This window comes from Cervus canadensis, chromosome 24, assembly GCF_019320065.1.
Source record: "Cervus canadensis isolate Bull #8, Minnesota chromosome 24, ASM1932006v1, whole genome shotgun sequence".
NCBI lineage: Eukaryota > Metazoa > Chordata > Mammalia > Artiodactyla > Cervidae > Cervus > Cervus canadensis.
Genome location: NC_057409.1, coordinates 19,965,003 through 19,992,838, shown reverse-complemented (window position 1 = coordinate 19,992,838; position 27,836 = coordinate 19,965,003). Strand labels below are relative to the sequence as shown.

The 27,836-nt window shown below is 41.4% G+C and overlaps 2 protein-coding genes across 7 annotated transcripts in view; one reads left to right on the top strand and one right to left on the bottom strand.

Annotated features, from left to right (window-relative positions):
• RHBDD1 (rhomboid domain containing 1) overlaps positions 1-5,713 on the top strand; it is a 188,432-nt gene extending 182,719 nt beyond the window's left edge. For all 3 annotated transcript variants that reach the window (XM_043445300.1, XM_043445301.1, XM_043445302.1), the window contains one exon: positions 5,559-5,713. In XM_043445300.1, coding sequence (XP_043301235.1) covers positions 5,559-5,678 — 120 coding nt within the window. In that variant the 3' untranslated portion in view covers positions 5,679-5,713. The remainder of the gene's footprint in view (positions 1-5,558) is intronic.
• COL4A4 (collagen type IV alpha 4 chain) overlaps positions 1-27,836 on the bottom strand; it is a 151,628-nt gene that overhangs the window by 37,353 nt on the left and 86,439 nt on the right. For all 4 annotated transcript variants that reach the window (XM_043445277.1, XM_043445279.1, XM_043445276.1 and 1 more), the window contains exons 23-36: positions 26,491-26,563; positions 25,213-25,319; positions 24,101-24,284; positions 22,432-22,500; positions 20,109-20,216; positions 19,413-19,631; positions 17,330-17,491; positions 14,820-14,990; positions 13,254-13,397; positions 10,854-10,961; positions 9,240-9,421; positions 8,323-8,386; positions 5,106-5,180; positions 408-515 (exon numbers count right to left, since the gene is read on the bottom strand). In XM_043445277.1, the coding sequence (XP_043301212.1) occupies positions 408-515; positions 5,106-5,180; positions 8,323-8,386; positions 9,240-9,421; positions 10,854-10,961; positions 13,254-13,397; positions 14,820-14,990; positions 17,330-17,491; positions 19,413-19,631; positions 20,109-20,216; positions 22,432-22,500; positions 24,101-24,284; positions 25,213-25,319; positions 26,491-26,563 (1,774 nt within the window). The remainder of the gene's footprint in view (positions 1-407; positions 516-5,105; positions 5,181-8,322; positions 8,387-9,239; positions 9,422-10,853; positions 10,962-13,253; positions 13,398-14,819; positions 14,991-17,329; positions 17,492-19,412; positions 19,632-20,108; positions 20,217-22,431; positions 22,501-24,100; positions 24,285-25,212; positions 25,320-26,490; positions 26,564-27,836) is intronic.

The following is a 27,836-nucleotide window of genomic DNA, read 5'->3' as shown; positions in this document are numbered from 1 at the left end:
AAAGTTGCCAATTTTGATTTGAAATTTTCACTTGATTCTGAATTGGCAGGAGGAGGAGCCATTGAAATGTTGTGTTGAATGGGTGAGGTTTGTCTGAAGGCTAAAGAAGAGGAAATCAGCATCCTGAATGGAAGAGGCCTTAGGGAAGGCTGGAGAGGAGCTTTTCTCTGTCAGCCCATCACTTTGTGCCTGGCATCCTCCTTGGATGAAGACAGGTCTGTCTTCATTTGTTCCTAGACCAACCCAGTGAGATCAGTCTATCTCCAACTTAGGGGTCAGGGATAGGTACATTTAAGTGACTTGTCCAGAGTCACAGGTCTGGGAAATGGCAGAGCCAGCTCTGGACCAGTCTAAGAGACAAGAGCTAGATGAGTGCCCAGGAAGTCTCCGGGTGCCTTTCAAGTTACCTGGACATCCTGTTGGTCCAGAGAAGCCAGGAGGTCCTGGCCTTCCCGGTGGTCCTCCAGGACCTTGAGCACCGGGCAAGCCCTGCTCTCCAGATGCTCCCAAACGTCCTAAACAAAGAAGGATCGAACATCTGAGTAGTTGCAGTTGCTCTCCAAAGTGGTGAATCTATAAAACCTCCAACTTCAGCTCTTGCTTTTCTACTCTTATTTTTATATACATACAATTTTTCTATTGAAAAGATAACATATAGGAAAAATTGAAAACAAAATACCTATAATCCCACCAACTTAACATAGTATTTCATATATATAACATCGTGCAAATAAGGCCTCCAATTTTATATTCTGATTTTTAATTAGTGTTGTATCATAAGTAATCTTCCAAGCTTCATATCATTTTCCTAATTATTGTTTTGAAACAACTGGCTGATAGCTTATTGAGTTAACTCTAATTAAATTGATTAACTAATTTTCTCTACTCTTGGCCATCTGAATTATTTCTAACTCTTACTGTTATGCATAATGATCCTTATATATTTTCAATCTTTTTTTTTCTCCTATTAAATTGTTTCCTTAGGAAAAATTCCTAGGAGTAGAATTTTTAGGTAACAGAGTCTGATATTTTGGTTGTTTTTAATGCATTTTTAAGGGCTGAAGTATTTTAAAGTAAATCACAGACATCATGGAATTTCATCCCTAAATATCTCAGGAGGTATGTCTGAAAACATAAGAACATTTTCCTATGTGGCCAAAATAACATCATCACAGCCAAGAAAATTAATCATGTTCAATACTCATTCCATGCTTGAGTTGTCTCAATTGTCCTCTTAATGTCCTTCACAGCTGGTTTGTCCTCACTGGGTCCCCTTCCAGAACCACATATTACATCTGGTGGGTACATCTACTAGGTTAAAATAAAATTGACCATGGTCCCCTTCTCAGGACAGTGACATGCTGAAGAGGAAGGCTCAGTTGCTTTTAGTGTTCAAGAACAGACCATTCAGCATTTGGTTCTTGAAAGAGGTTGCCTAGTGGTTTTGGATAAAGTCTTCATCAACTCACATCACCACACATAACCCACCCACAGCCCCACAACTCCGAGAGCATAACATGTGCTCACTGAAGACTTTTTAGTTTTTGGATTTGTTTTCTTGCTAATCTAGTAAGAATGAAATGATACTTCAGACTTTAAGTCATATTTGATTACTAGAGATGTTGACTTTGCCATGTGTTTATTCATTATCTATGACTTTAATACAATTTATATTTATAGGATAAACCAATAGTCTGTGCCAAAATTCATCAGTTGAATCTGCAAATAAATTACATGGTACTGTATTTACAAACCCACGGAGGTCAGAGTCACTATTCTAAAACACAAGAAACAAGCCTGTGTTAGTCTATACTTGTTCCTGATCAAATTTCAGATCATGAGCTTCACTGTGTGTTGTTTTATTTATCCTGAAAATATCCCTGCAGTAAAGGTGTTAGTTGTGTTAGTTGCTCAGTCGTGTCCAACTCTGGAACTGTAGCCTGCCAGGCTTCTCTCATGGAATTCTCCAGGCAAGAATACTGGAGTGGGTTGCTATTTCCTTCTCCAGGGGATCTTCCTGACCCAGGTATCAAACCCAGGTCTTCTGTATTGTGGGGAGATTCTTTACCATCTGAGGACAGCATTTTCCTATTTGCAAATGAAAGTTGTTTAGTCGCTAAGTCATGTCCAACTCTTTTGCAACCCCATAAACTGTAGCCTGCCAGGTTCCTCTGTCCATGGGATTTCCCAGGCAAGAATACTGGAGTGGGTTACCATTTCCTTCTCCAGGGGAATATTCCCTACCCAGGGATTGAACCCAGGTTTCCTGCACTGGCGAGCAGATTCTTTACCACTGAGCCACCAGGGAAGCCCTTTTGCAAATGAAAAAACTGAACTATTAAAGGCTTGCTTCTCCAATCACAGTTGTATTAAAAATAGAACTTCTGGGTTAATCTCTACTGTATTTGCTCCTTGAAATAAAGGAAGGGGAAGTAGACCTGAACCCAATACAATCATATAAAGTCCCCTGAGACAGGCTGCAGGTCCATGCCTTCTTGTTAGGCTTGTTCAAATTCAATCCAGCTTTTTTCCAGTCAATGAAAATTGCATGTTTAGGTAAACTCTGTGCTGGTACATAAAGTATGATGTAACTTTAAAAATTTAAGCAAAAGCCATGGCATTTGGGAAAGGGAATGATTTAAATGATGATAACCACAGGAGACCAGGGAAATATAATACCAAGGCAAATTTTCTTGAAAAAGTGAGCCTATATATAAAATAACTCAGCTTTATGATTTTTAACTTAAAATATTAGGTAATATAAAAGGTCTCCATTTTGGACTACTTTCAGCTCATGAAATCTTACTCTCTTAAAGGTTCTACATAAAAATAGCAGTAAGTGTGGAAAGATTTCTTCATGTTTTGCTGATGATGACAATGATGAATTACACATTATATTTGTATAGCACTTTTTGGTTTACAAATCGCTTTTAAGGAATCTCATTTGATCTTCAGAACAACCTGTGATCTGCTTAAGGCCAGTTTACAGATGAGCAAACAGCTCAGAGATGATAAGCAACTGGCCCAAGACCACATATTCAGTGGTAATGGAGGTTGACTTTGAACCAGTGATTTTCCTTTCTGAGACCTCATTCTAGTACTTTTTATGAACCCCTACAATGCTAACCTCAAAGCTATTTTCCCCTCCAAATGTACACACATAAGCTATACATCTCAGTTAAAATTATATTACCTAAATCTATTTGACACGCCAGAGGTAAAAGACCCAAAGGGAAAGGAATGGGAAAGGAAGGTTTTGCCAGGGTAATGGCTTGTTCTTCTGTTAGATTTCCATTTTAGCAATTTATGATATAAGAACAAATTTTAATTCATTCTTATTGTAAATATGGCTTCCCTGTGCCTATAATTTATTGAATTGTGGAGGTAAACAGAGTGTAAATGGCTTCCCTTGTGGTTCAGATGGTAAAGAATCTACCTGCAATGCAGGAGATGTGTGTTTGATCCCTGGGTTGGTAAGATCCCCTGGAGAAGGGAATGGCTTCCCAGTCCAGCATTCTTGCCTAGAAAAATTGCATGACAGAGGTGCCTAATGGGTTCTGTAGTACCTGGGGTCAGAAAGGGTCAGACACGATTAAGCGACTAACACACACACATAGAGTGTAAAGACAACTGAAACTCTATAAAATGTCTAAAGTTAAAAAACAAATTTTTTATTTATTCTTTAAAATAAATAAATACATAAACAAGTGAAATAAAAACAAAGAAATAAAAATTCCCATAATAGATCTGCTCAGTCTGTCATATGGAATGAAACGTCACCATCACCAAACAGAATTTGAAGATGAAGCATGAAACTATTAATATGAGACATTTAATTTACAAATGCATGCTCAGTCATGTCCGACTCTTTGTGACCACATAGACTGTAGCCCACCAGGCTCCTCTGTCCACAGGATTCTCCAGGCAAGAATACTGGAGTGAGCTGCTATTTCCTCTTCCAGGGGATCTTTCCAACCCAGGGATTGAACCGCTGTCTCCTGTGTCTCCTGCATTGGCAGGCAAATTCTTTACCACAAAGCCACCTTGGAAGCCCTTAATTTACACGGTGCTCATCTAAGTGTAAACCTAGTCTCTAACCTGTCCACTATCAGCTTAACAGCCCTGGGCATCACTGATTGAACCAATTACTGGTGGAGAAACAAATATTCCTTCCTGGCAGTGGATATCCTTGTGCACACACCTTTGTACATCTGTCTGATTATTGACTTCAGGTGTATTCCAACACGCAGAATTAGTAAAAGGCTATGTGTATTTTGTCAGCTGTGGGTCATCTACTGTAGGCAGCCACAGGCTCTATGGAGGGCAAGAACTCACTGGAACACCATCATCTGTTCTGAGGGATTACACATCAACTGTTGCTGATTAATAGAGTACTGTTTCCAAAGACTTGTTGTGGATGATGAAGCTTTACATTTTTTTTTTTTTTTTGGTTAGGTTTTTAGTAAATTAGATACACAGGAAATGCGGTATTCTATAATATTATATCTCAGCAACAGCAGCCCTCGGGTCATTCACCTATGCTTTTGTGAGTAGAAAAGAAAGGGTTGGAATGAAAACCTGTCAGTTGAGTGGTTCTTGCTAATTATCATTTTTAATTACAGAGATTGTAAAAGGGTCCAAATTTTCACTTTTGACCCTAGGAAGTGTGTTGTTAACATCCCAAGTCACGGGACCCATGACGGAAAGAAGATGATGAGTCTCCAGTGTTCTCCTAGGCCAGTGTTTATACATAAGTTTTCTGTTTATTTCTTTTTTAAAAAAAGCTTTATTTATTTATTTGGCTGTGTCAGGCCTTTATTGTAGTGTACAGGCTTCTCTAGTTGTAGCACGTGGATATACTTGCCCCATGGCATCTGTGATCTTAGTTCCCTGACCGGGGATTGAACCCTTAGAAGGCAGATTCTTAACCTCTGGACTACCAGAGGTTAAGTCCCTAAACATAGTCCTTCTGATACGTATCTTAATGAGTAAAGAGGGGAGAAAATACTGATATAATCATTCCCAGTGAGGAGGATGAAGTAATTGTTCTATTTTTCAAAAACACTTACTCTTTTTTGTTTGAATAAGAAAAAATGTGTCTGTACCTGGATATCCGGGGCTACCTGGCTCACCCCTTGGACCAGGTAGGCCAAACTGACTTGCAGATTCTCCTTTGTACCCTGTAAGTGATAAAATACACACATTATTTAAGAGAGTTTATATTTTTTTCCACCAAGTGATGTAATAACTTTCATGTATTTGTGTTTTTATCGTCTATCTTCAATGTTCCAGGAAAGGATTTTTTGAAAAATGCTTTTTTTTACCCCTACATAAGAACATAGGGGATGCAAGGTGAGATTTAAGAACATATGTAAGAACACAGATCCAAGGTGTGATTTAAACACACACACACACATGTTTATAGTTCATAACAGTCATAAGAAACAAAAGATCTTAGTAAGCTTAAATTTTTAATTTTCTAAAGTAGTTTCAAATTTAGATGTCTATTTAAGAAATTACTTGGCATTGAGTAACTATATCCTCATACTGTTTTTCAGGAAGAGAAAGCAGAAAGTGTTACTGTTTCGGCTACTGCAATCACATTTCAAGCTCTCTGCAAGGAAGTTCAACTCAGTGTCCTTGAAAAAAAAAAAAGTCACAAAAAGTCATCTTATTGATGACTTCACAAGGCACACTCAAAGGCCACTGTAGGCACTGATTCTCACAGTCCCGCAGAGCTGTTCCACACTGCTGCTGTGTCCTGTCAGACACAGAGACTCATTAATACATCATAACTGAGAGTCAATTAAAAGCCGCTTACTCCTTGGAAGGAAAGTTATGACCAACCTAGACAGCATATTAAAAAACAGAGACATTACTTTGCCAACAAAGGTCCATCTAGTCAAGGCTGTGGTTTTTCCAGTAGTCATGTATGGATGTGAGAGTTGGACTATAAAGAAAGCTGAGCACCAAAGAATTGATGCTTTTGAACTGTGGTGTTGGAGAAGACTCTTGAGAGTCCCTTGGACTGCAAGGAGATCCAACCAGTCCATCCTAAAGGAGATGGGTCCTGGGTGTTCATTGGAAGGACTGATGTTGAAGCTGAAACTCCAATCCTTTGGCCACCTGATGCGAAGAGCTGACTCACTGGAAAAGACCCTGATGCTGGGAAAAATTGAGTGCAGGAGGAGAAGGGGACGACAGAGGATGAGATGGTTGGATGGCATCACTGATTCAATGGACATGAGTTTGGGTAAACTCTGGGAGTTGGTGATGGACAGGGAGGCCTGGTGTGCTGTGGTTCATGGGGTTGCAAAGAGTCAGATATGACTGAGCTACTGAACTGAACTGAACTGAGAGTCAATTATAAATGGAGGATTCAAAATGGTGTAGTAGGGAAGGGCAAAATAATTGATGTGGTTGTAAGAGAAGAAGAGAGCTAATTAGGCACATGTTGTAGCACCTGCCCACCAACACCCCTTTAAAGGGGTCTCACCCACACCTTAGAGAAGGTTCTCTTCCACCTGACCCTACTCATAATTGTGGTTAGCCCTTTGAAGGGTGCAAATCTGGTCCATCCCAGGTCAGCCAGCCTTTGAGAAATTGTAATAAAAAGTAAGAATTTGAGTTCCTTGCCTATTGAGGCAGAAATCAAAAGCATTTTCATGATGGAGGTTGGTTATCACAATGTCCTGGTACAGATCATGTTCAAGTGCAATCCAAACATATCCAGAGAGATCCAGAAAGGATACTGAATACAGAGTGATAAAGCTGGTTGTAGGCAGATAAGAGAAAATCAGACCATGAAGACAAGTCTCAAGAGAAAAAACTATGGATTGCCTGAGGGGTAGGTTCCATCAGACTGTGGTCCCACAGAACTATAGCTCTTATTTGTGGGCTCCACGAGACAGCTTTTACTTCAGTATCTTCATTGTACTTCATTTTCTGGAAAAGATGGCCAAATGCAAGGAGGAAGGAAATGAGAAGAAATAGGTTTGTTCTTTGAGAGAGGCGAAACATCTATAATAAATGCATAGATGAATAGAAGAAAAGACGAGGAGTGTGTTCTGAGCACTGAAGCTATACAATGTCAAAATCAAATATGAAAACTTTCCTATTTGTAAGTATTTCTGAAGAGGAGGTCTAAATTACTCTTTCTGAATAAGTAAGGGTGCAGAGTTCATTTTTTTCATATAGCAATTATCCCATTATTTATGGAGTGTCTCTCAAAGTAAAAAGCATGTTTCAATGGTAGTAAGGGAGAAGATTTTTAGGCAGCTCAATAATCACTGTTTCACATTTCAGGGTTATTTATTTTAACCTATATTAAAATAAAACATAACTGTACATTAAGCCTGTAAATTCACAGATAGTGAGGGTAAGGCTAAGGTTAAAAAGGTGAATCATTTTAAAATAGATTTAAAGAAAAATATTAACCCAATGATACACAAAAATAGTAAAAATATTAAAGCTTGTGTGTAAACATTGCAATTTAAGATAGCCTGATTTTTGTTTGTTTGTTTATCTGCATAAAGAGTTAATGAAACCTCTATTTCTAAGGACATTTTTAACCTGGGGTTAAATTTCTATTCCTATTTTCCTGGAAACCTGATAAAGGTAGAATGTAAGTTGTGTTACAAGGCAACACTGTCTCTGGCATAAATTAAACTAAGGCCTGTGAGGCCAAATGCAGCCTGCAGACTTTTGTAAATAAAGTTTTATTGGAACACAGCTATACCCCTTTGTTTTCATGCTTGCTGTGTTTTCATATACTGTTGTTGCAGCAGAGCTCACGCAGCTAAAGATATTTATGATCCGGCCCTCTGTCAAAAAGACATTTGCTGACCTTTGGCTTACGGTAAAAAATCTCAATTGTAAATTACACTTGGCCCAGGAGTTCTTAGTGAACTATTACCCCTTGGTGAGAAGCCAAGGCTGTGGCTTTCTCTGTCTACCATGACTCTTGTGACTGAGCCCCTAAAAGCTGTACCCATGCAGTTTTTAGAAGCGACACTGGTTCCTCGGGGGCATGCGACATGGGCCTCCAATGTGAGCTGTCACTCACGGAGCTGCAGTCACTAGAACGGCTCCGAGGACTCCTACCAAGCACGCGGACATGTTTTCTACACAGCACCATTGGATCTGAATGACAAATACAGATGATGGAGGTCTTATCTGACTGTCTAGTAGAGTCTGTGAAGAACTCTTTAAATGTTGCCGTTTGATACACTTTGCTTTTCATGCCAAAGGTACTTGCTCACAATGTTACAAACACCCAGGACTATGAGCTTGGTGGATGGCTACTGTATTTCCAAGCCATACCTTTAGGTCCTCTTGTACCATCAATTCCTGAAGGTCCCGGGCAGCCTGGAGAACCTGGCTCACCCTGATAGTTTAATGAAACAGAAGTAAGACTTTAACTGAATTTCAGATAGAAATGACACACTCTTAATATGACCCAGTTATCATTTTCTATAACAAATTAGGCTTTTATGATTTGCTGTGGTAAAGAAAATTGGAAATGCATCACAAGCATATCACTGCATGCATCCAGTTTGTAAAAAGCTGACAAAATGCTTCCAGAATTAGCAATACCAACAGGAGGTATCCAGTTCTCTATATTTGATTGTAAAACAGTAATTGCATCACATCATTTGAACTTGAAGCTTTGAATGAACGAACTGATACCAAATAAAATATTATTATAAAGTAGTTTAAAAAAAAAAGTAGTTCATACCCAAAGCTTTAAAAATCTATTTTACTCCAAAAATGAGTAGCAAAGTATGTTATACATTATCCAGAAGTTGTAAGGTAGGCTCCTGCAGTTGTACTTCCTGGGGTATTTTGCTCATGATTGTAAAGATAAAAAATATTTACAACAAAATCTATGATGTCTGCCATTGGATAGGAAGGCTTTGAAATCAGAATTTGGGTCATTTTTCACATGACTCTTTAATCTGATGTACCAGCAATCCTGAGGCAAGTCTCTATGAAGCTGTTTAAACAAAGAAGGAGTAGTATGTGGAGTAAGTGACTTGTCACTGGAACCAGGCGTGAGCACTGGCCAGAAATTAGTTACATCATGGCCTTCCAGAGTCTCCATTCTTCTCTCGACCAACTTATATTCTAAAAGCTGTTGAAAGGACCCTGACATACACTGGCAAAGTAAGATGCCTAATGGGCATCCCCAGGGCGAAAGGTTTTACTATTTCTTTCCTTCCAAGACAGCAGCTGCTTACCTGGTCACCCGGAAATCCTGGAAAACCACCGACCCCTCTCAGCCCAGGTGAGCCCGGAGGGCCTGGGGGTCCAGGATGCCCTGGCTGCCCATTTCTCCCGGGCTCCCCAGGGTGAAATCCAGGTGGTCCATAGCTTCCTGGCTCTCCTCTCCTTCCTTGCATCCCAGGATGACCTTTATCACCTGATGGAGTTGGAAGAATTACAGACCTCCTGGAGGAAATTTGGGGCTGGGTGATAGTTAGAAAACAGGTCTTTGGTCCTACTTATAGGAGATGAGGGCTTCCCTGGTGGCTCATATGGTAAAAAATCTAGCTGCAATGTGGGAGACCAGGGTTTGATCCTGTGCTGGGAAGATCCCCTGGAGGAGGGCATGGCAACCCACTCCAGTATTCTTGCCTGGAAAATCCCCATGGATAGAGGAGCCTGGCAGGGTGCAGTCCATGGGGTTGCAGAGTCGGACACAACTGATTGACTAAGCATACAGGAGATGAAGCCATGTCCTAGGAATTAAGACTACTAATTCCTGCCCTAAACCATATCACAAGGGTTTCTGGCTTCTATGATCTCACCGTAAAAAGGATTCCTCCATAAAGAATCCCAGGGCTATCCCAGAGAAGGATGCTTTATTTATTCCAGCATCACTTGCTTTATTATAACACGCTTATTTTACAGATGAGGAAGGACTTACCCATAGAAGTTAAAACATTCATCCTCTAACAACTAGTTAAAGAAGAACCCAGATCTCACACAGATCAGGTCTAAACCAGGGATGGGGAACACAAACTTGCCATCAAACCACTTGCTCTGCAGTGTATCTGAGGGCCAGGAGCGCAGGCCTCAAGGAGCATGTTAGAAATCCAGACCTGCTGACTCAGTAACTGCATTTTAACAAGGGCCCCCAGGGATGCCCACTGAAGACCGAGTAGCACCTTTTGTGCTTGAAATTCTGGATAGTCACTGTGCTATTCGTTTTAATGAAAGTGTTAGTCACTCAGTTGTGTCCGCCTCTTTGCAACCCCATGGAGTGTAGCCCACCAGGCTCCTCTGTCCATGGGATTCTCCAGGCAAGAATACTGGAGTGGGTTGCCATTCCCTTCTCCAGGGGATCTTCCTGAGCCAGGGATTGAACCTGGGTCTCCTGCACCGCAGGCAGATTCTTTACTGTCTGAGCCACCAGGGAAGCTCAAACCAGGAACACTTTAAACATGGAACCAGTGTTTCAAGTATCTGTTTGAACTGATTCTCATTTGGAATATCCAAATCTGTTTCTTTTTTATTCTGCAGGTACATGGGCTTAATTGTTCCACAGTACATGGGATCTTCCCGGATCAGGGATTGAACCTGTGTCTCCTGCACTGGCAGGCGGATTCTTTATCACTGAGCCACCAGCGAAGCCCCTAAACACATATGAACTACAGCTAAGTTCTAACATGGAAAAAAAAGTACCATGAGGGAGATTCCTAAGCATGTATTTTTATTTTTATCTAAAGAATGAACTTTCCTAAACTCTGTATTACAGTTTCCTTGCAAAAGTTGTCTAATATACATGCTTGTTTGAATGACCTGTAAAGAACTTAACTTACTTGGTATGGTTAAAAAACATAAGCATTTACCATTTTCTCCTGGGAATCCACCATCCCCGGAAGGTCCAGGTTCTCCAGTTTCCCCCTTCTTAGAAATAATATCCATTTCTCCTTCATCTCCCGGGGGTCCTCTTGCTCCTTTAGATATTAATTACATAAGAGCGAAACAAATTGTGACTGTTTAAGAAGCATCAGACATGTGATTATTCCTTTGTGGCTCTTCACATCCAGTTTGCAGATTCTCATTCAACCGAAACTGTATTTATGTTCATAGACTGCATGGTATCAACATTGTTGATTGACTGCATAAAGGGAGGTCCACGCCTTTTACACTCCTCTCCCACCTTGTCCAGCAGCGGTGTCTGATATATAGTAAGTCCCTACCTATGAATGGGTTATGTTCCTAGAGTGCGTCTGTAAGTCCAATTTGTTTGTAAGCACAACAAAGTTAGCCTAGGTTCCCTACTAACATAGCTGGCTTATATAGTACTACACTGTAATAGGTTTATAATATTTTTTACACAAATAATATATAAAACACACACAAAAAAATTTTTAATCTTATAATAGAGGATCTTGAAAAATAAAGTAGTACCTTACAATAGCTGCATACAGGGGCTGGCATCGAGTGAACAAGCAAGAAGAGTTACTGACTAGAAGAGGGACAGGAGGTGGGAGATGGCAGAGCTGAAGGATCGTCAGCAATAGGAGACAGAGGGCGAGGCGCAGTTTCACTCATGCCTGACATTGGTGGAACGCATGTTTGCATCTTTGAAGGTTCACAACTTGAAGATTCGTGTGCAGGGGACTTACTGTACACTGAGTGCTCGGGGAATGTTTGCTAAACTCAAGCAAACTGGTCTCAGTGAAAAAAGGCTTGAAAAGTTCCAGGTCTAAAATACATCTCTTTATCCTGTAAATTTTAAATTGTCCATCTCACATTTTCCAGTTCCCCATTTTCCCCTTCCTAACTACCCTCCAATTTTCTCTTACATTAAAAGAACGGACAATTAATTTGGTTCTCCACATAGAGAATTCTAAAAGGTAGGAGGGGTGGACGATATTTCTCCTCGTTTGGGCAAGCACTGGCCAGTGGTAGATGTGGGCTGGAGTGGGCTCATCCCAGCTTGGCGAGAGTCACTTACTAACAAGTCAAGAATTTTGTAAACTAGTTGCTAAACCACTGGTTGTTTTAAATCAGTCATGGTGGGAGTATTTGCAAACACTACAGATCTGGGCATTTTAAAAAAATTTTATTTGAGAGCCAGCCTACCAGCACATCATTGGCATTAACCCAATTTTAAATATTTTTAGTGAGATAATTATATAGTAGCATAATAGCACAGCAAACATCACTTATCTAAGCTAGCAGAGAATGACTCTTTCATTCCTTGATTCTACATAAATAATTTACAGGCTAGTAAAACAAAAAATAATATTATAATCAATCAACTAAAAGAAATTTGAATAAAGTATGAGGCTATTTGCCCAAAGGGTTTTAAAGACAAAAATTTTTGTTTTTAGAAATTGTCAAGCCTTCATTCTTAACAGTGGAAATGAATTTGTACCTTCACTCTCTGCAGCCTCTTTGGCTAAGAGATCAAGGTAAATATTTAACAAGAATGGGCACAGAACCCTGACACCAGTGGTCTTGAAACTTTTTTTTTAATAATAGTGAAAACTCTTTTTTAAAATAAAGCTTGGGAGGGATGCAATTCACAGCCCAGATGAAAGCATACTCAAATAGTTGAATGGTCAGCAGGCTATGGCCCAAGAGCCAAATTCTGCCTGCTGTCAGTTTTTATATAATCTGTGAGCCCTGAATGATTTCACAATGTTAATCACTGGGGGAGGGGACTCAAAATAAGAAGAATAAAATGACATGTGAAATTAAATGAAGTTCCAACTTCAGTGTCCATAAATAAATTTTACTGGAACACGGCTATGTTTTTTTGTTTACTTGTCTCAGGCTGGTTTTGTGCTCTAAATGCCGAGTTGCATAATTTCGACAGAGACCATAGGGTCTGCAAAGGCTAAAATATTTATATCTGGCTTTAAACAAAAAACTGGTTTGTTTGCTTGCTTGTTTTCATTAAAAAAACTTGAAGCAGGATTTGGGGGCCAGGAGCCCTGCTTGCACCCCATTCCCAAAAGGTGAGAAGGTTTTCTGAAACCCAAAAGCTACCCATCAAAGCCCTTGTTAATTTTCTCTGTTAATAGAACAATTCACTTACCACAGTCATATGTGATAAGACTGAGAGGTAAGGAAAACTAATTTTGTTTAAAATCCTAAAACAAACACCACAGATTCAGAAGGAGCAGAATCTAAGTGGCAGAAGGATCCATTTTATTTTTCAGGGATTGTACTTACAGTTTCTGGCCAAAGACTAAAAACATCCTGTGTTGCATCAAGAGGCTGTTAACTGTTACCTTTGCCACCTTTCAGTCCTCGGTCTCCCGGGAAGCCAGGCCAACCCTTCTCTCCGTGTTCTCCCTTTCTGCCAGGGTGTCCATCCTGACCAGGTTTTCCTCTCTCTCCTGGAAAACCCAGGAAGCCAGGCAGCCCCTGGGGTCCTGATGAATGAGAACATGAAAATTTAGGGAAAGTTTTATAGGCTAGTATGGTTCCTGGAACTGTGTTTCTTTCTTTCCTTTTTTTAAGATTTTTGATGAGGAGCATTTTTTGTTATTTATTTATTTAGGCTGTGATGGGTCTTCATTGCAGAGTGGGCTTGTCTCTAGTTGCGAAGAACAGGAGCTACTCTTTGTTGTGGCGCTTAGGCTTCTCATTGTGAAGCACAGGCTCTCGGGGGCTAAGGCTTCCATAGTTGCGGCACGTGAGTTCAGTAGTCGTGGCTCCCAGACTCAACAGCGCATGCTCAGTCAGTTGAAAGGCCCCGGCGTGTGGGATCTTCTCCGATCAGAGATCAAACCTGTGTCTCCCGCACTGGCAGGTGGATTCACCACTGAGCCACCAAGGAAGCTGGATGGGGACCATTTCTAAAGTCTTATATTGAATTTGTTACAACGTTGCTTCTGTTTTAGGTCTTGTGCTTTTTTGGCCACAAGGCATGTGAGATCCTAGCTCCCTCACCAGGGATCAGATCTCCACCCCTGCATTGTGAAGTGAAGTGGGAACCACTGGACCCCCAGGGAAGTCCCTATCTGTGTTTCTGGCCATCCACTCAGAGATCCGAACTTGCCTCAGCTCTGAGCTTGTGCTCAACCACTATCAACCTCACACCTGTAACAGCCATGCTGTCCTACACAAGCTTCAGTTTTCTGCCCCACAGATCTCAACTGTAGGCTCTTATACTTCTGAGTTCCAACTCCATAAACTTCAAGGGAACTGGGCCTGGGGGAGGCGGGGTGGAGTTTTGGGGCCCGTCCAGGGCGGATGCACACCTGCCCTGACCCCACTCTCTATCAGGACCCCCGGTCCTTTGGGCAGAAGTGTTTATGGGTTCTGTATACCTAACTCCACCACACCCCTTTTTCCCATTAACTTAAACCAAAACATTCTGCTCCTGAAAATCACAATACAGAGGACACGAAGAAGGAAGGAGCCCCATGGGAAATGATAAAGCCAGGCTAACAGACCAGTCAGGCTGTTTCCTGGGTCCAGAAGATCTGCTGGAGAAGGGATAGGCTACCCACTCCAGTATCCTTGGGCTTCCCTGGTGGTTCAGCTGGTAAAGCATCTGCCTGCAATGTGGGAGACCTGGGTTTGATCCCTGGGTTGGGAAGATACCCTAGAGAAGGGAAAGGCTACCCACTCCAGTATTATGGCCTGGAGAATTCATTCCATGGACTGTATAGTCCACGGGGTCACAAAGAGTCCAACATGACTGAATGACTTGCACTTTCACCTTCAACAGACCAGTTAAATCCTACAGTAAAGTCACATGTACAAGAGTAGTCTTCACCTGGCAGTGGATTTTATAAACTAAGGGATTTATTACAAACTAAGAGAAATATTGGAAAAGCAATACACACCCTTTGGGCCTGGAAGACCAGGTAGCCCATCGTCTCCAGTGGGGCCTGGGAGCCCTGGAAGACCTGGGGTTCCATCTGCGCCTGGCCATCCAGGGACTCCAGGGAGGCCCTTCATTCCAGCAGGTCCCAGAGGCCCCATGTCCCCTCGCTGTCCTTTCCATCCTGGGGCACCTGTGATGTGACAAACAGCAGTGACAACGAGGCATGAAGACTGAGAACCGGCTTCACACATGAGCAGGAAAAAAAAAAATCCAGAGTAACTTCAATTGTGTATCTATGGCCAAGTAAACAATACTTATCAGCTAAAATAACAGTAGCAACTTTCCATCAGTTTAAGGTTATATTTTTCTGGCTGCTATAAAAAGAAAGGCAGATTATTTAAGTAAATATTTCCCTGTTGAGATGCATTATAAGGAGTCTTTTAAAATGGAAAATGGATAAGGGTAAAGAATTTATATTTACTCTAGGGTGAGGCGAGGGTGGGAACTAACAGAAGAAAACATTCCAGGTGCTTTTTGAAGCTACCGCCAAGTGAATTTTGGTCAAGCTGTTTACTGTAATGAGAGAACTATAGGAAACAGCAACGTCATCTAGTATTACGGTGGTAAAAATAAAGCTCTAGTGGCACAGTTTGCTCCCATCTCATTTGGCTCCTTCAAGAAGGCATATTCCTGGTTTTGGATAGATGCCATTAGGATCTAAATAATAGATGACAATCTGAATGATGAAATAAAGATCCCATTGGAAATAGCCCCCTGGTACCCCTGTGTTGAGAGAGAGTTTTTCATGGGTCTTTGAGCTCCTATGATATCTTGCTGGGTGTGCTAAGAACACAGAGTCTGGACTCACCCTTATCTGGAATATTCTCAAGGTTGCATTGGCAGTGAGCAGCCTTGACATGATTTAGTACCTCCCCTGTGAAGAAACTGATGGGAAGAGCTGACTCATTGGAAAAGACCCTGATGCTGGGAAAGATTGAGGGCAGGAGAAGGGGACGACAGAGGATGAGATGGTTGGATGGCATCACCGACTCAATGGACATGGGTTTGGGTGGACTCCGGGAGTTGGTGATGGACAGGGAGGCCTGGCGTGCTGCGGTTCGTGGGGTCGCAAAGAGTCGGACATGACTGAGCGACTGAACTGAACTGAACTGAACTGTGAAGAAAACTGGGGCTTCCCTGGTGGCTCAGTGGCAATCAATCTGCCTGCAATGCAGGAGACACAGGAGATGTGGGTTTGATTCCTGGGTCAGGTAGATCCCCAAAGGAAGCCATGGCAACCCACTCCAGTATTCTTGTCAGGAAAACCCCATGGACACAGGAGCCTGGCAGGCTACAGTCCATGGGGTCGCAAAGAGTCAAACACAACTGAGCCACTAACACTTTAACACTTTCACTTTCTTTCTGGTGAGAAGAGCAGGCTGTCATGCAGGTTACCTCATTATTGACCAGAGGATTTTTGCAGGAACTAACGCCTGTGGCCCAGTGATTTTTATCTTGGCTGGCCAAAAATTAATTCTGCTATTTCGCTAACACTTTGCTGGCTATTTCAGTCCATGTGTGCTTAGTCGCTCAGTCGTGTCCAACTCTTCAACTCCATCGACTCTAGCCCACCAGGCTCCTCAGTCCATGGGATTTCCCAGGCAAGAATGCTGGAGTGGGTTGCCATGCCTTCCCCGAGGCGAGACCCAGGAATCAAACCCGCATGTCTCCTGTGTCTCCTACCTTGCAGGTGGACTCTTTACCTGCTGAACCTTTGGAGAAGCCCCAGTTACATCTGACACACCTGTAATACCATGTACCATGTATTGGTACCATGAGTTTTAGTTTCACTTGCCATGTCAGAATCAGTCACTAAGGTTTTTTGTCTTTTTGTTGGCCTAATATTCGTATTGTCTGAATCAGAACTATATTCTGAAGAACTATCATCTTCTGAGAAACTACTATATATGTAACATGGGCAATCAGATAAAGCATCTGTATAAAATTCACCAAAAAATTCTTCTTCAGTCAAAATTTTTGCAATGCTTTAATTTTTAAAATTTTATGGTAATAAACTTCGGTTTATAAAATACACTAGGTTAGAACAAAAACCTAACAGGATAATGTGAATGATAATGGCAATAAATTGTATAATGAACTCTTGATCATTTTAAGCTCTAACAACTTCACATGGTGATGTTAATTGTAATCACTCTCTAAAAATGTATTAATATATCTCCAATCAGTAATGTGTTACTATACAGCCATAGTAACCCAGGCTCAGAAACTGCAACCCATCATGTATGCAACATCCACTGGCCCATCTTAGATCACACCTGAGAGACTTGGGTGACACGGGGGAATGTCACCAACAAGAAGCTCATGCTACTTGCTGTGCTGTGAATAATAATGTCCTTGACCCAAGAGTCTTGCTCCTGTCAGCACCCACAAAAGAACAAGTGAGGTTATTCCTTTGTAAGTAGGTACATCCCATACTTGTCGCAGTTCTTGACACCTGCCAATGCTTACCTGGACTGCCTGGAGTCCCGGGGAGCCCCGGTTGCCCTGGGATCCCTGGAGCACCTCTTTCACAGGAGTGACCAGGTGGGCCTGGGATCCCTGGAAACCCAGCATTTCCCTCTCGGCCTTTGGGACCTTGGAGACCTGGAAATCCGGGCATGCCAGCTGGCCCTGAAATGACAGTTCATTGTGATACTCAGGACATAAACCATACAGATGGCCTACGATGGTGTTCATGTGGATCAGTATTGGAGGTAAACATTTTGATCCTGACTCAGGGCTCCAATGAGTTGCGCCTCTGAATGCATTTTCTTGTCATAGATTATAGTGAGCTCCAAGTACACCCAAAAACTATGCCTGTCTATAAGAATTACTTGGTAAGGTTATGCAGACAATACAGAAGTTGCTTATGCAAATTTTTTTTAAAAATGTAGCTCTTCCTGATTTTAATTAACCTCTAACATTGCAATGGCCCCTATACCAAATCTCCACACTGCTTACACACCCTGTGTACATTGTCTGAATTTGCATTTTGTAAGTGATTTCATCACAGGAATTCTCAAAGTTTTATATATTGAGTAGACAACACCATAATTTTCAGGAGGGGTAAAAAGTCTGTACTCTAACCTAAAAATCTATTTTATTGTTTCATGTTCTCATTGTATTTTGGTTCATGTGTTTGCATTTTTTAAATAGTAATCACAGAGCACTTTCAGTTGTTGGATTATTTTATATTGCAAGTTAATACGCAAATATTTTCCATTTTATTGTAATCTTTACAGATATAATTTTAATTGTAATGCTGTTCAGTTGCTAAGTCGTGTCCGACTCTTCTGCAACCACACAGAATGTAGCCTGCAAGGTCCCTCTGTCTCTGGGATTCTCCAGGCAAGCACACTGGAGTGGGTTGCATTTCCTTCTCCAAGGGATCTTCAACTCAGGAATCAAACCCATGTCTCCTGCATCTCCTGCTTGGCAAGCAGATTCTTTACATTAATTGTTATAGCTGAGTAGTATTCCTTTGTGAGCATGTATATATATTACTTTACTGTTTTCAATTGTTCCCCTATTGTGGATAATACTACAACAGTATTTTCATATTAACTTTCACATTCTGTTGAACACATGCCTTAAATACATCGCAAAAGTGAGACAGTGGGATTACTGGGTCAAAATTATTTTCATTGACTCACATAATGTATTATCTTGTTCTGTTCCAATTAAATGGGTCTCTGTTTATGAATGTTTCTGGTTTATATACAAACTATTGAATAAGCTCCCCAAGGACAAAAAATGTGGATTATTCACCGGCCCCCTGTCTTCCCTGCACTGTTATATAGTACTATCCTGGGTACCTATTAAATACAGGCCCGTCCATTGTAAGAAAAGAACTAGAAGGGTGTGTGTGAAAGTCTGATCTGTGGTCCACTTTTGGTCACCAGGCTTCAGGGGCTAAAGTTCAGACTGCTGGGTTCCATGCAATTCTGATGCAATGAATCACAATTTCTGAGACTGGGGCCCAGAAGACAATGATGTTAATGACCCCCACCCTGGGTTATTTTTAAGTACATTAAAATCTGAAAGCCTCTGCTGGGGATCCTGAAGAATCCAAAGTGATTTCAGAAAAGAATGTGAATCAGTGCCAGGGGCCATCTCCCCGTCTTCAGTTTCTCTGCCCTGCCCGGTAGCCCTGCTGGAATGAAAGTCCCTCCAGCCTGTCACCTGCCCACCTAATACAGCATCTGCTGGCATCCTGTCCTGCCCTCTCTCAGTCGGGCAAGGGCAGTGGGAGGGTCACAGGGCTCCTACTCCTCAGCACTCACATACTGTCCTGAGTCCAAAGCAGGAGGACATCTGGTAGCCACTGGATCAGATTGAACTGACTGAGCCACAGTAAAATAACAAATAAAATGCAGAGGCAACTCTGGGGATGCAGGTTATTAGAAACGTAACCACTGCCCATAGATGAGGGAAGATGCTCGACTGAACATTTAACATTCTAGATTTTTAAGGCGAGACAATCTAGACATTCCTCAGGGACCTGTTTAGGGACTTAGCTTTATGGACCGAGGGGACAGTGCAGCCCTCATACCTGTGGTCCCTGGACGCCCGACACCGCCTCTGAGTCCTTTGGACCCTGGTGCTCCTGGAAGACCACTCTTTCCCGGGAGTCCTGGATAGCCGATAGCAGGATCTCCTGGGGGTCCTTTCTGACCATTCACTCCAGGTGAACCTGGAGCGCCTGGGGGCCCAAGAGGGGAGGACCCCTTTTCACCTCCCAAACCTGGTTCTCCTGTATCACCACGGAAACCTACCCAACAGAAAAGTGTTTAAATTTTTACACGTACAGATATAAAACCAACACATGTGTAAGCATACTACTTCAATTAAAAACACATTATTTTAAAATACAGGGGTACTTACTAAAATTAAAGGGTAACTTAATAGGCAATATTGGGGTTTTTTGTTGTTGAAAAATTGTAACTGTGTTTCCTATAAGCCAATGATATTTCCATATTGCTTTCATTTACTGGCAAACTGTCTAGACTGAGCAGTTTCCAACAACATAGACCAATAATAGCCTATAACTCATGCTCCAGGCTTAAGGAGCCCTGAAAAGTCACAAAAGTATAACCCAGAAGTTATCAAAACATAGCTAAGTGCTTAATGTATTAAAAAAAAAAAAAACCCATCCCCCAGTCACGTAGGGATCCCTGGGCCATTTGCTGACTGTGATCATCCAGTTTAGAGGTATCCAGACATTTCTAAACGAAAAGCTCTTATTTACCAGGTGGACCAGGTCTTTCTGAGATTCCTGGTTTGCCACGTTGACCCTTTTGCCCATCCAGACACCTCAGCCCAGGAGCACCCCGATGACCTGGAAGTCCCTTTGGACCTAAACAATAACAACAAACACAGACTCGATAAAACACAAAGCAAATGAGAACAAAATAAGATGACTTAAAAAAAAAACAAACTATGTTAAATCTTTTTTAGGATATTTTCACTTTATGGAAGTAAAAGTGTTGCCTGCGTGTGCCTGATCAGTTGCTCAGTTGAGTCCGACTCTGTGACCCTGTGGACTGTAGCCCCCAGGCTCCTCTCTCTATGGGATTTTCCCAGCAAGAACACTGGAGTGGGTTACCATGCCCTCCTCCAGGGGATCTTCCCAACCCAGGAATCAAACCCACATCTCCTGTGTCTCCTGCATTGCAGGCAGATTGATTACCACTGAGCCACCAGGGAAGCCCTAGCCATATTTATATAATCATTTTATGTCATGTGCTCCCAACGAGTATTTCACAGAGATGTGTATTAAGTTACTTTCTCAGAAGCCATACAGTAAAGAATTTACACCACCATTCAGATGAACCTTTTGGTACCTTCCCGCGCTGAGTCTCAAACACAAATACACGAGTACAACCTTCCTTCTAAGAGGACAGAGGTGGTGGCCAGTGTGTAGCTTGATGAGAAAACACCAGAATAAAGACCAAATCTATTTCCCTGCATTTACTACATTTGCCCTTATATGAAGTACAGGCAACAAGTACCTGCAAAAGGAATTGAGTTTTTTTAAACTTTCTGTGATTTCTTGCTAGGAGCTATCTTAGCTAAAATAACTTATAAATTATGGATTTCAAAGGAGTTAACAACTGCTAACTGAAACTGAGTGTTCACTTCCCTTGAGGCTGAAGCTGCTGAAAGTAATCATACGCATTTTTTTATCCATCCATAGGGGCTTCCCTGGTGGCTCAGAAGGTAAAGAATCTGCCTGCAATGTGGGAGACCCAGGTTTGATCCCCAGGTCAGGATGATCCCCTGGAAAAAGAACGGCTACCCACTCCAGTATTCTTGCCTGGAGAATCCCGTGGACAGAGGAGCCTGGCAGGCTACGATTCATGGGATCACAAAGAGTCGGATACAACTGAGTGCCAAACACACCTATCCATGACAGCACTATGTGAAAATGAGCATTCAGTGAATCAACCAACAGTTCTTCACTCCACAGACACAAAATTACACCTCCACAAGCTACCGTCTTGTGGTGGGTGGCCTGTATGTCCCACACTTTGATCTGGGGCTTGGTCATGTGACTTGCTTTGGCCAAAAGGATCCTCGCTAACACCATGAAGCAATGAGAGGTGTGAGGAGTGCCGGTGAAGCTGGACGCCACCCTCTTACATTTCTGCAGCCACAGGAGCAGGGCATACCCTGGCACCACAGAGGTACGTGTTGCAGATCTCACCTGACCTGGAGCCAGGGACCAAGTCAACAGAGACCATCTAAGGTCAACCAACTACAGACCCATACAAGAGAAAATAAATATGATTTATTAAGCCCACTGCAATTTGGAGGTTGTTACACAACATATTGGGATGAAAGCTAGCGGTTAAAGAGGGCAAGAGAAGGTCATTCATCATTCAACCTTTAAATAATTTCTGTAGTGACGTAGAACAAAAAGGTGACCTCTAGTGGCCATGCTAGTACTTAATGGATCAATTTAAGTGAACTCTGAATGAATATTGGGTTGGCCAAAAAGTTTGTTCAGGTTTTTCTATAAGATGTTATGAACTTTCTGGCCCACTCAGTAAAAAAGAACTAGGAAAAACAATCCCTTATATAAATTTTGGGTTAAATTCAGCTATAAATAAGTGATTGAATCAAGTGACATGATTGTATAAAAGTGTAGTCAGGGGTGTAGATGTGTGGGCATTTTTCAGAATGTCTCTAGTCAGAAATCTGGGTCTTTTGGACAGCAGAATAGAGTAAAACTTAAAATTAGCAACTTTTTCACTATTGGGGGAAGAGGTAAAGAAAAGATAAAGTTTTAAAATGTTCAGTTTTTGTGTTAAAAGGGCAGTCAGTTTTGCTGACACGTGATCAAATCAAGGTAAATTTTGCTGCACAGAAATATTATTCAGAGTGTGTTTGGTAGACTGGGGACTTAGGGGTAATGTCTATAAATCCTGTTTCCCCAGAGTCTCTCAAAACTTTACAATCAGGGTAGAAATAGCCTGAAGAACTCCCTGAGGATTTGCTATTGGTTTATCTGTCTTGCAGGTTCTTTTACTTTGAGAATGTGTATGACAGGAATTTCTCCTTGATCGTACCTGGAGGACCATCAAAACCTGGAGGGCCTGGCCTCCCAGGGTATGTTACGTTACAAGGAACTGTGTCACCTGGAATGAAAAAGAAAAAAAAAGTGACATTCATATAATTGATAGATCTATGCAAGTCTCAATAACAGCTTAATCAAAATGCTTTTTCATATAGAAAATGTGAAATTCAAAAGAAGAAGACCCTTGGCCATCATTAGTTCAGTTCAGTTGCTCAGTCGTGTCCGACTCTTTGCGACCTCATGAATCGCAGCACGCCAGGCCTCCCTGTCCATCACCAACTCCTGGAGTTTACTCAAACTCATGTCTATCAATTTGGTGATGCCATCCAACCATCTCATCCTCTGTCGTCCCCTTCTCCTCCTGCCCCCAATCCCTCCCAGCATCAGGGTCTTTTCCAATGAGTCAACTCTTCATAACGTCACTTGAATTACTTTTATTTTGAATTTACAGAGGATCTAACCTGAAATCTGAACTTCAACTGTCAGAACAGTAATAAACAGAAGGGGAATAAGGAAAATGTTGATTCTAAGAAATATTTTAATTAATAATCTATAGAAAATAATAAATTTATAGGTCCATGGATGCCTAATACAGTGGAGTCAGAAGCTCTGATAAATCATGAAACAGTAGTAAGCATCCAACACTAAGATTCCAAGATTTGGATCTGGATGTAGGGGAATTATGCCCGAGAAAAAGAGACTGGGAGAGAGATTAATAAAAAAAATGCCACTTATTGAGGGCCTGCCACGTTTCAAATATATTCTCTCTCTCTTGTTTTCCTAATGACTCTGCAATGTGGTTTTTGTCATCTCTCATTTTATTTAGTGAAAAAAAAACTTCAAAGTTGTGCCTCTGAGTTCTCGTCTCCTTTAAAACGCAATGTTCCCCTTTTAATAGAAATTACATCTCCTAATGTATTACACTAAATGCTGTCAAAAAAAAATGAACCACATGAATAAAAATCATGCTAGATGATTTTGATGGTCACAAACCATAATCTTAATCCATATCAAATTTTGAGTTATTTGTCTTTTTATGTCATCAAAACAAAAACCAAAGATATATTATAAAATCCCACAATTAACTATGTAACCCAAGTTACATGTACATATTACAAAATCTTAAATAAATCTTTTTCCAAGTTTTTAAAAGTTTTCAGCTATAAAACTACAAATCACTTTATTGTTTGAAATTCAAATAACTGTCAAATATATTTAAAAGACCATTTTTTTTCTCCCTAGAATGCTTACAAATGGGTTTTCATGGGCAATGCTGTATTTTAAAATGAAATGTTGGTGTTTTTTAACTAAAATACAACAAATTATCTTGAAACACTGTAAAAAAGAGAGATTTTTAATATATACACATATGTAATTTTAAGAGTCAGATTGTCCACAGTGATATGGAGAAATGAATGAAAGGCAATTTGCCAAACCAGTAAAACAGCAAAGACAGCTGAGCATTTTAAAGACTTGTTTTAAATACTGATTGTGCTGTAATGCTTTTATTTGTTTGACAACATTCAAGGTTTAAACAGCAACTTGTAGGAATTTTATTTTAGAGGTTCTGCCACAGCTGTAATATCTCTGCTCAGAAGAGAGGCTCACTTTAGTTTCCATAATTGCACCTGACATTCTGCCACAAGAACATTCAAAGTTACCTTTCTGACCCTTCTGACCATCAGGACCCCTGTTGCCTGGGTAGCCTGGAGCTCCTGGTTGCCCTCTCTCTCCTGGAGGGCCAGGAAATCCCAGGCCTGGGGGCCCCCTAGGTCCTGCTCTGCCAGGGGGGCCCGGCGGTCCAGGAGGCCCTTTATCACCTGGGGCTGCATCTTCATGATCACCCTGGGAATATTTGCATCACAAGTCAATCATCAATCTTTGAAAGGCCATGAACACAAAGCTATCATTGTCATCGTAGGCTACAAAAACGCATGCAGAAAGCCAGTGATTCCAGAAGTTACTTAATAGCAAGTGTGATTTAAAATGTTTAACCTAGATTTTTTACAGACAAATACAGTATACGTTCTTCAGGTGTGTGTGTTATGCCTCAAATACAGAAAGTTATGTGTGTTACATCTTTTATTTTTAAAGATTTTTTGATGTGGGCCATTTTTAACGTCTTTATTGAATTGGTTACAACATTGCTTCTGTTTCCTGTTTTGGTTTTTTGGCCCCGAGGCATGTGGGATCTTAGTTTCCTGACAAGGGATCGAACCCATATCCCCTACATTATGTCTTATAGTCTTTTCTTATGAATTTCATTAGCTACACGTGCTCTCCATCCAAAACATGTTTGAAAAATGCAGAAATGTCATTTATTCGCTGGACCCTGCATTAGCCAATATGTCTATCCAGTAGATCTGCACTAGTTTCTCCTTTCTTGTTTGCTACTTTGCCTCACGTGCTCCTCCATCAGGGACCAGGACTGAAGGTAATTCTCAGGACCTGTGTGTATCCTCCACCCCACAGAGTCAACTGAACATCCTGAAACCAGTGGGGGCTTCACAGAGACAAGGGCCCCAGAAGGAAATAAACACCGTGAAAATAATACAAAGACTAGAGACAGAACGTCTTGCCGTGATGAACCACCACTCAGGATTTTAGACCATCTGCAATATGCCATATCTTTATAACAACCATCTTTTTGTGACAGTGAATCAAAGGTGACTCTGATTTACAGCACGCTGACACTATACTGAGTTCAGCTTTTTAAACTGGGATGCTTTGTGACCGTATGAGTGAAACTCTACAGCAGGAGAATTATACATACAGGCGGCCCTGTATCCCCCTTTTCTCCAGCATATCCATCTCGACCGTGTTGTCCCTGCTGCCCTGGAAGTCCAGGGGGCCCATCAGGCCCTCTTTCTCCTTTGTGTCCTGGGAACAAAGGCCAAAAAATTTAAGTCCTTCTCAGCAGTGAGCAAAGGTGAAAGGAAACAAAGGACTAAAAAAAAAATAAAGGCAATGACCTTGACTCTGCATGGGCAGGTAGAGATTCCTCTGAGTGTCTCAGCTGACTTAAAGTCACGCACAGACAATCACACAAAATCAGAGGGGAGATTGACAGTGGCCAAACCCGCTGATTCTCTTATTAGAGAAGCATTTCTTTTCTCATTCTGACAAAGAGGTTGTGCGTGGAGGTGCCAATCGCTACGGCATCTTCCTCAGCTTGTGTGATGCCAAACTTGGTACCCATGCCTTGGCTATAGTGAATGGGGAAATGGTCCATGGTTGAGCATGTGCCCCAGGCTAATCCAATCCTTCCTGGACTTTTTTTCCTAACTGGAGCAAAAAGAAGTAGAGCTCTCTTTCACCTCTGGTTGTGAACTTGGAGGACCTATGGGCACATACCCATAGCCCAGAGAAAACCAGATGGAGAGAAAATGCAGAGGGCACAGTGAAAGATACAAGATGCTGAGACAGCCTCCCAATGCAGGCGTCCCAGTGCAAATCATACATCTAACCTTTCAAATTTTTCTTAGGTAAGTCAACAAATAACTTCTCTAAAAACACTACTTCAAGCTGGGTTTCTGTCACTTACAACCAAAACATTCTTTTTTAAAAAAATATTTATTTGACTTTGTTGGGTCATGTTTGTTGCAGCGTTCAGACTCAGTTGCCCTGCAGTATGTGGGATCTTAGTTCCCCAACCAGGGATCAAACTGGCATCCCCTGCATTGGGAGGTGAAGTTTTAACCAGTGGACCACCAGGGAAGTCCCCCCAAACATTCTTGATTAATACAAGATACTACAATGCAGTGAATAAACCCTGGGCAAGTCAAAGGAGGTCTTGTTTCAATCAAACCCAGTTCACAACAAAGGATTTGAGTATGTGACTAAACGAGTGTTTGTGTTTTCAGATAAGATACAGAGAATTTAGGCTCAACATTCACACGACTCTGAAGGGCAGGGAATATGTTTAAGCAAACTCAACAATCTCAAATCAAATTACAGAATTGACCTTAGGTCACAGGGAAAATTAATGCGAAAGAATGGTTCATACATCATTCATAAAGTGGCAGGGAGCAGAGTGATTGATTATGCTCACCTTTCACTCTTGATACAACCATGTCACCTTTTTCTCCTTTGCTGCCAGGTAGTCCTGAGGCACCAGGTTTTCCCTTGGTGAAAAGAACAAGAAGTCAGTTTAACTGTGATGAGTCAAAAATTATTTGTACACACCTAACCTACCTCCTCTTTCCTTCTAAATCACCTGTTCTAGATTCTAGTTTGGCACTACTGGTATCATTCTCTTTCCTCCCCGCCTTACAAAATCGAGGTTCTTGAACTGCATGTAAAACTGGTGGAATCTGAATAAAGTCTGCGCTGGGGTCAACAGAAGTCACTGCCAGTTTCTTGGTTTTGGCAATGTACTCTGTTTAGATAAGCTATCACTGGGGGCTTCTCTGGTGGCTCAGTGGTAAAGAATCTGCCTGCCAATGCAAGAGACAGAGGTTCGATCCTTGGGTCAAGAAGATTCCCTGGAGGAGGAAATGGCAACCCACTCTAGTGGTCTCACCTGTGAAATACCATAGACAGGAGCTTGGTATGCTGCAGTCCATGGGGTCACAAAAGAGTCAGATACTACTTAGCGGCTAAACAACAGCAATATATCATTGGGGGAAGCTGGGTGAAGGATTCGTGGGACCTCTCTGTATGACTGTGCAACTTTTTGGGAGTCATAAAATAAAAGCATCACAAAATAATTTACAATAAAAAAACTTGACTATCTTGGGTGTTGTAGTGTACAATTGGGAGGAAAAGTAGGGGAGGTAACTACAAAAGCTGCCACTAGAGGGACCTCCCTGGTGAAAGTGAAAGTGTCAGTCACTCAGTGGTGTCCAACCAACCCAAGGATCAAACCCAGGTCTTCAGCATTGCAGGAAAATTCTTTACCATCTGAGCCACCAGGGACATCCCTGGTGGTCCAGTGGTTAAGACTTTGCTTCCAATGCAGACGGTTCGATTCCTGGTCAGAGAACTAAGATCCCACATGCTGGAGGTGTGGCCAAAAAATTTAAAAATTAAAAAAAAGAGCTGCCACTAGAGTTGAATGCAGACGTTAGGGATGAAAGTGATGAAAACAACTGTGATACTGATGAACACTGATGAACAAGAGAAGGCAAAATAAGAACGCTTTCTGTCATCAATGTATTTCCACTTTATGACAAGTAAACAACTAATTTTGGCCAATGGGTTTATCATCTTTTGATCTCAACACTGCTCTGAGACTGGACTATTTGGGTCATGGTTTTGTAAGCGTTACATATTATCAAATATTAAGCTATCTCAAAAATCTTTTATCCTACTTTTGGTATATTAGAATGACCAAGCATTACAGTAAATACAGTTATAGAAGCACACTGTACATAGCTTAAGGTCACTTATCTAGTG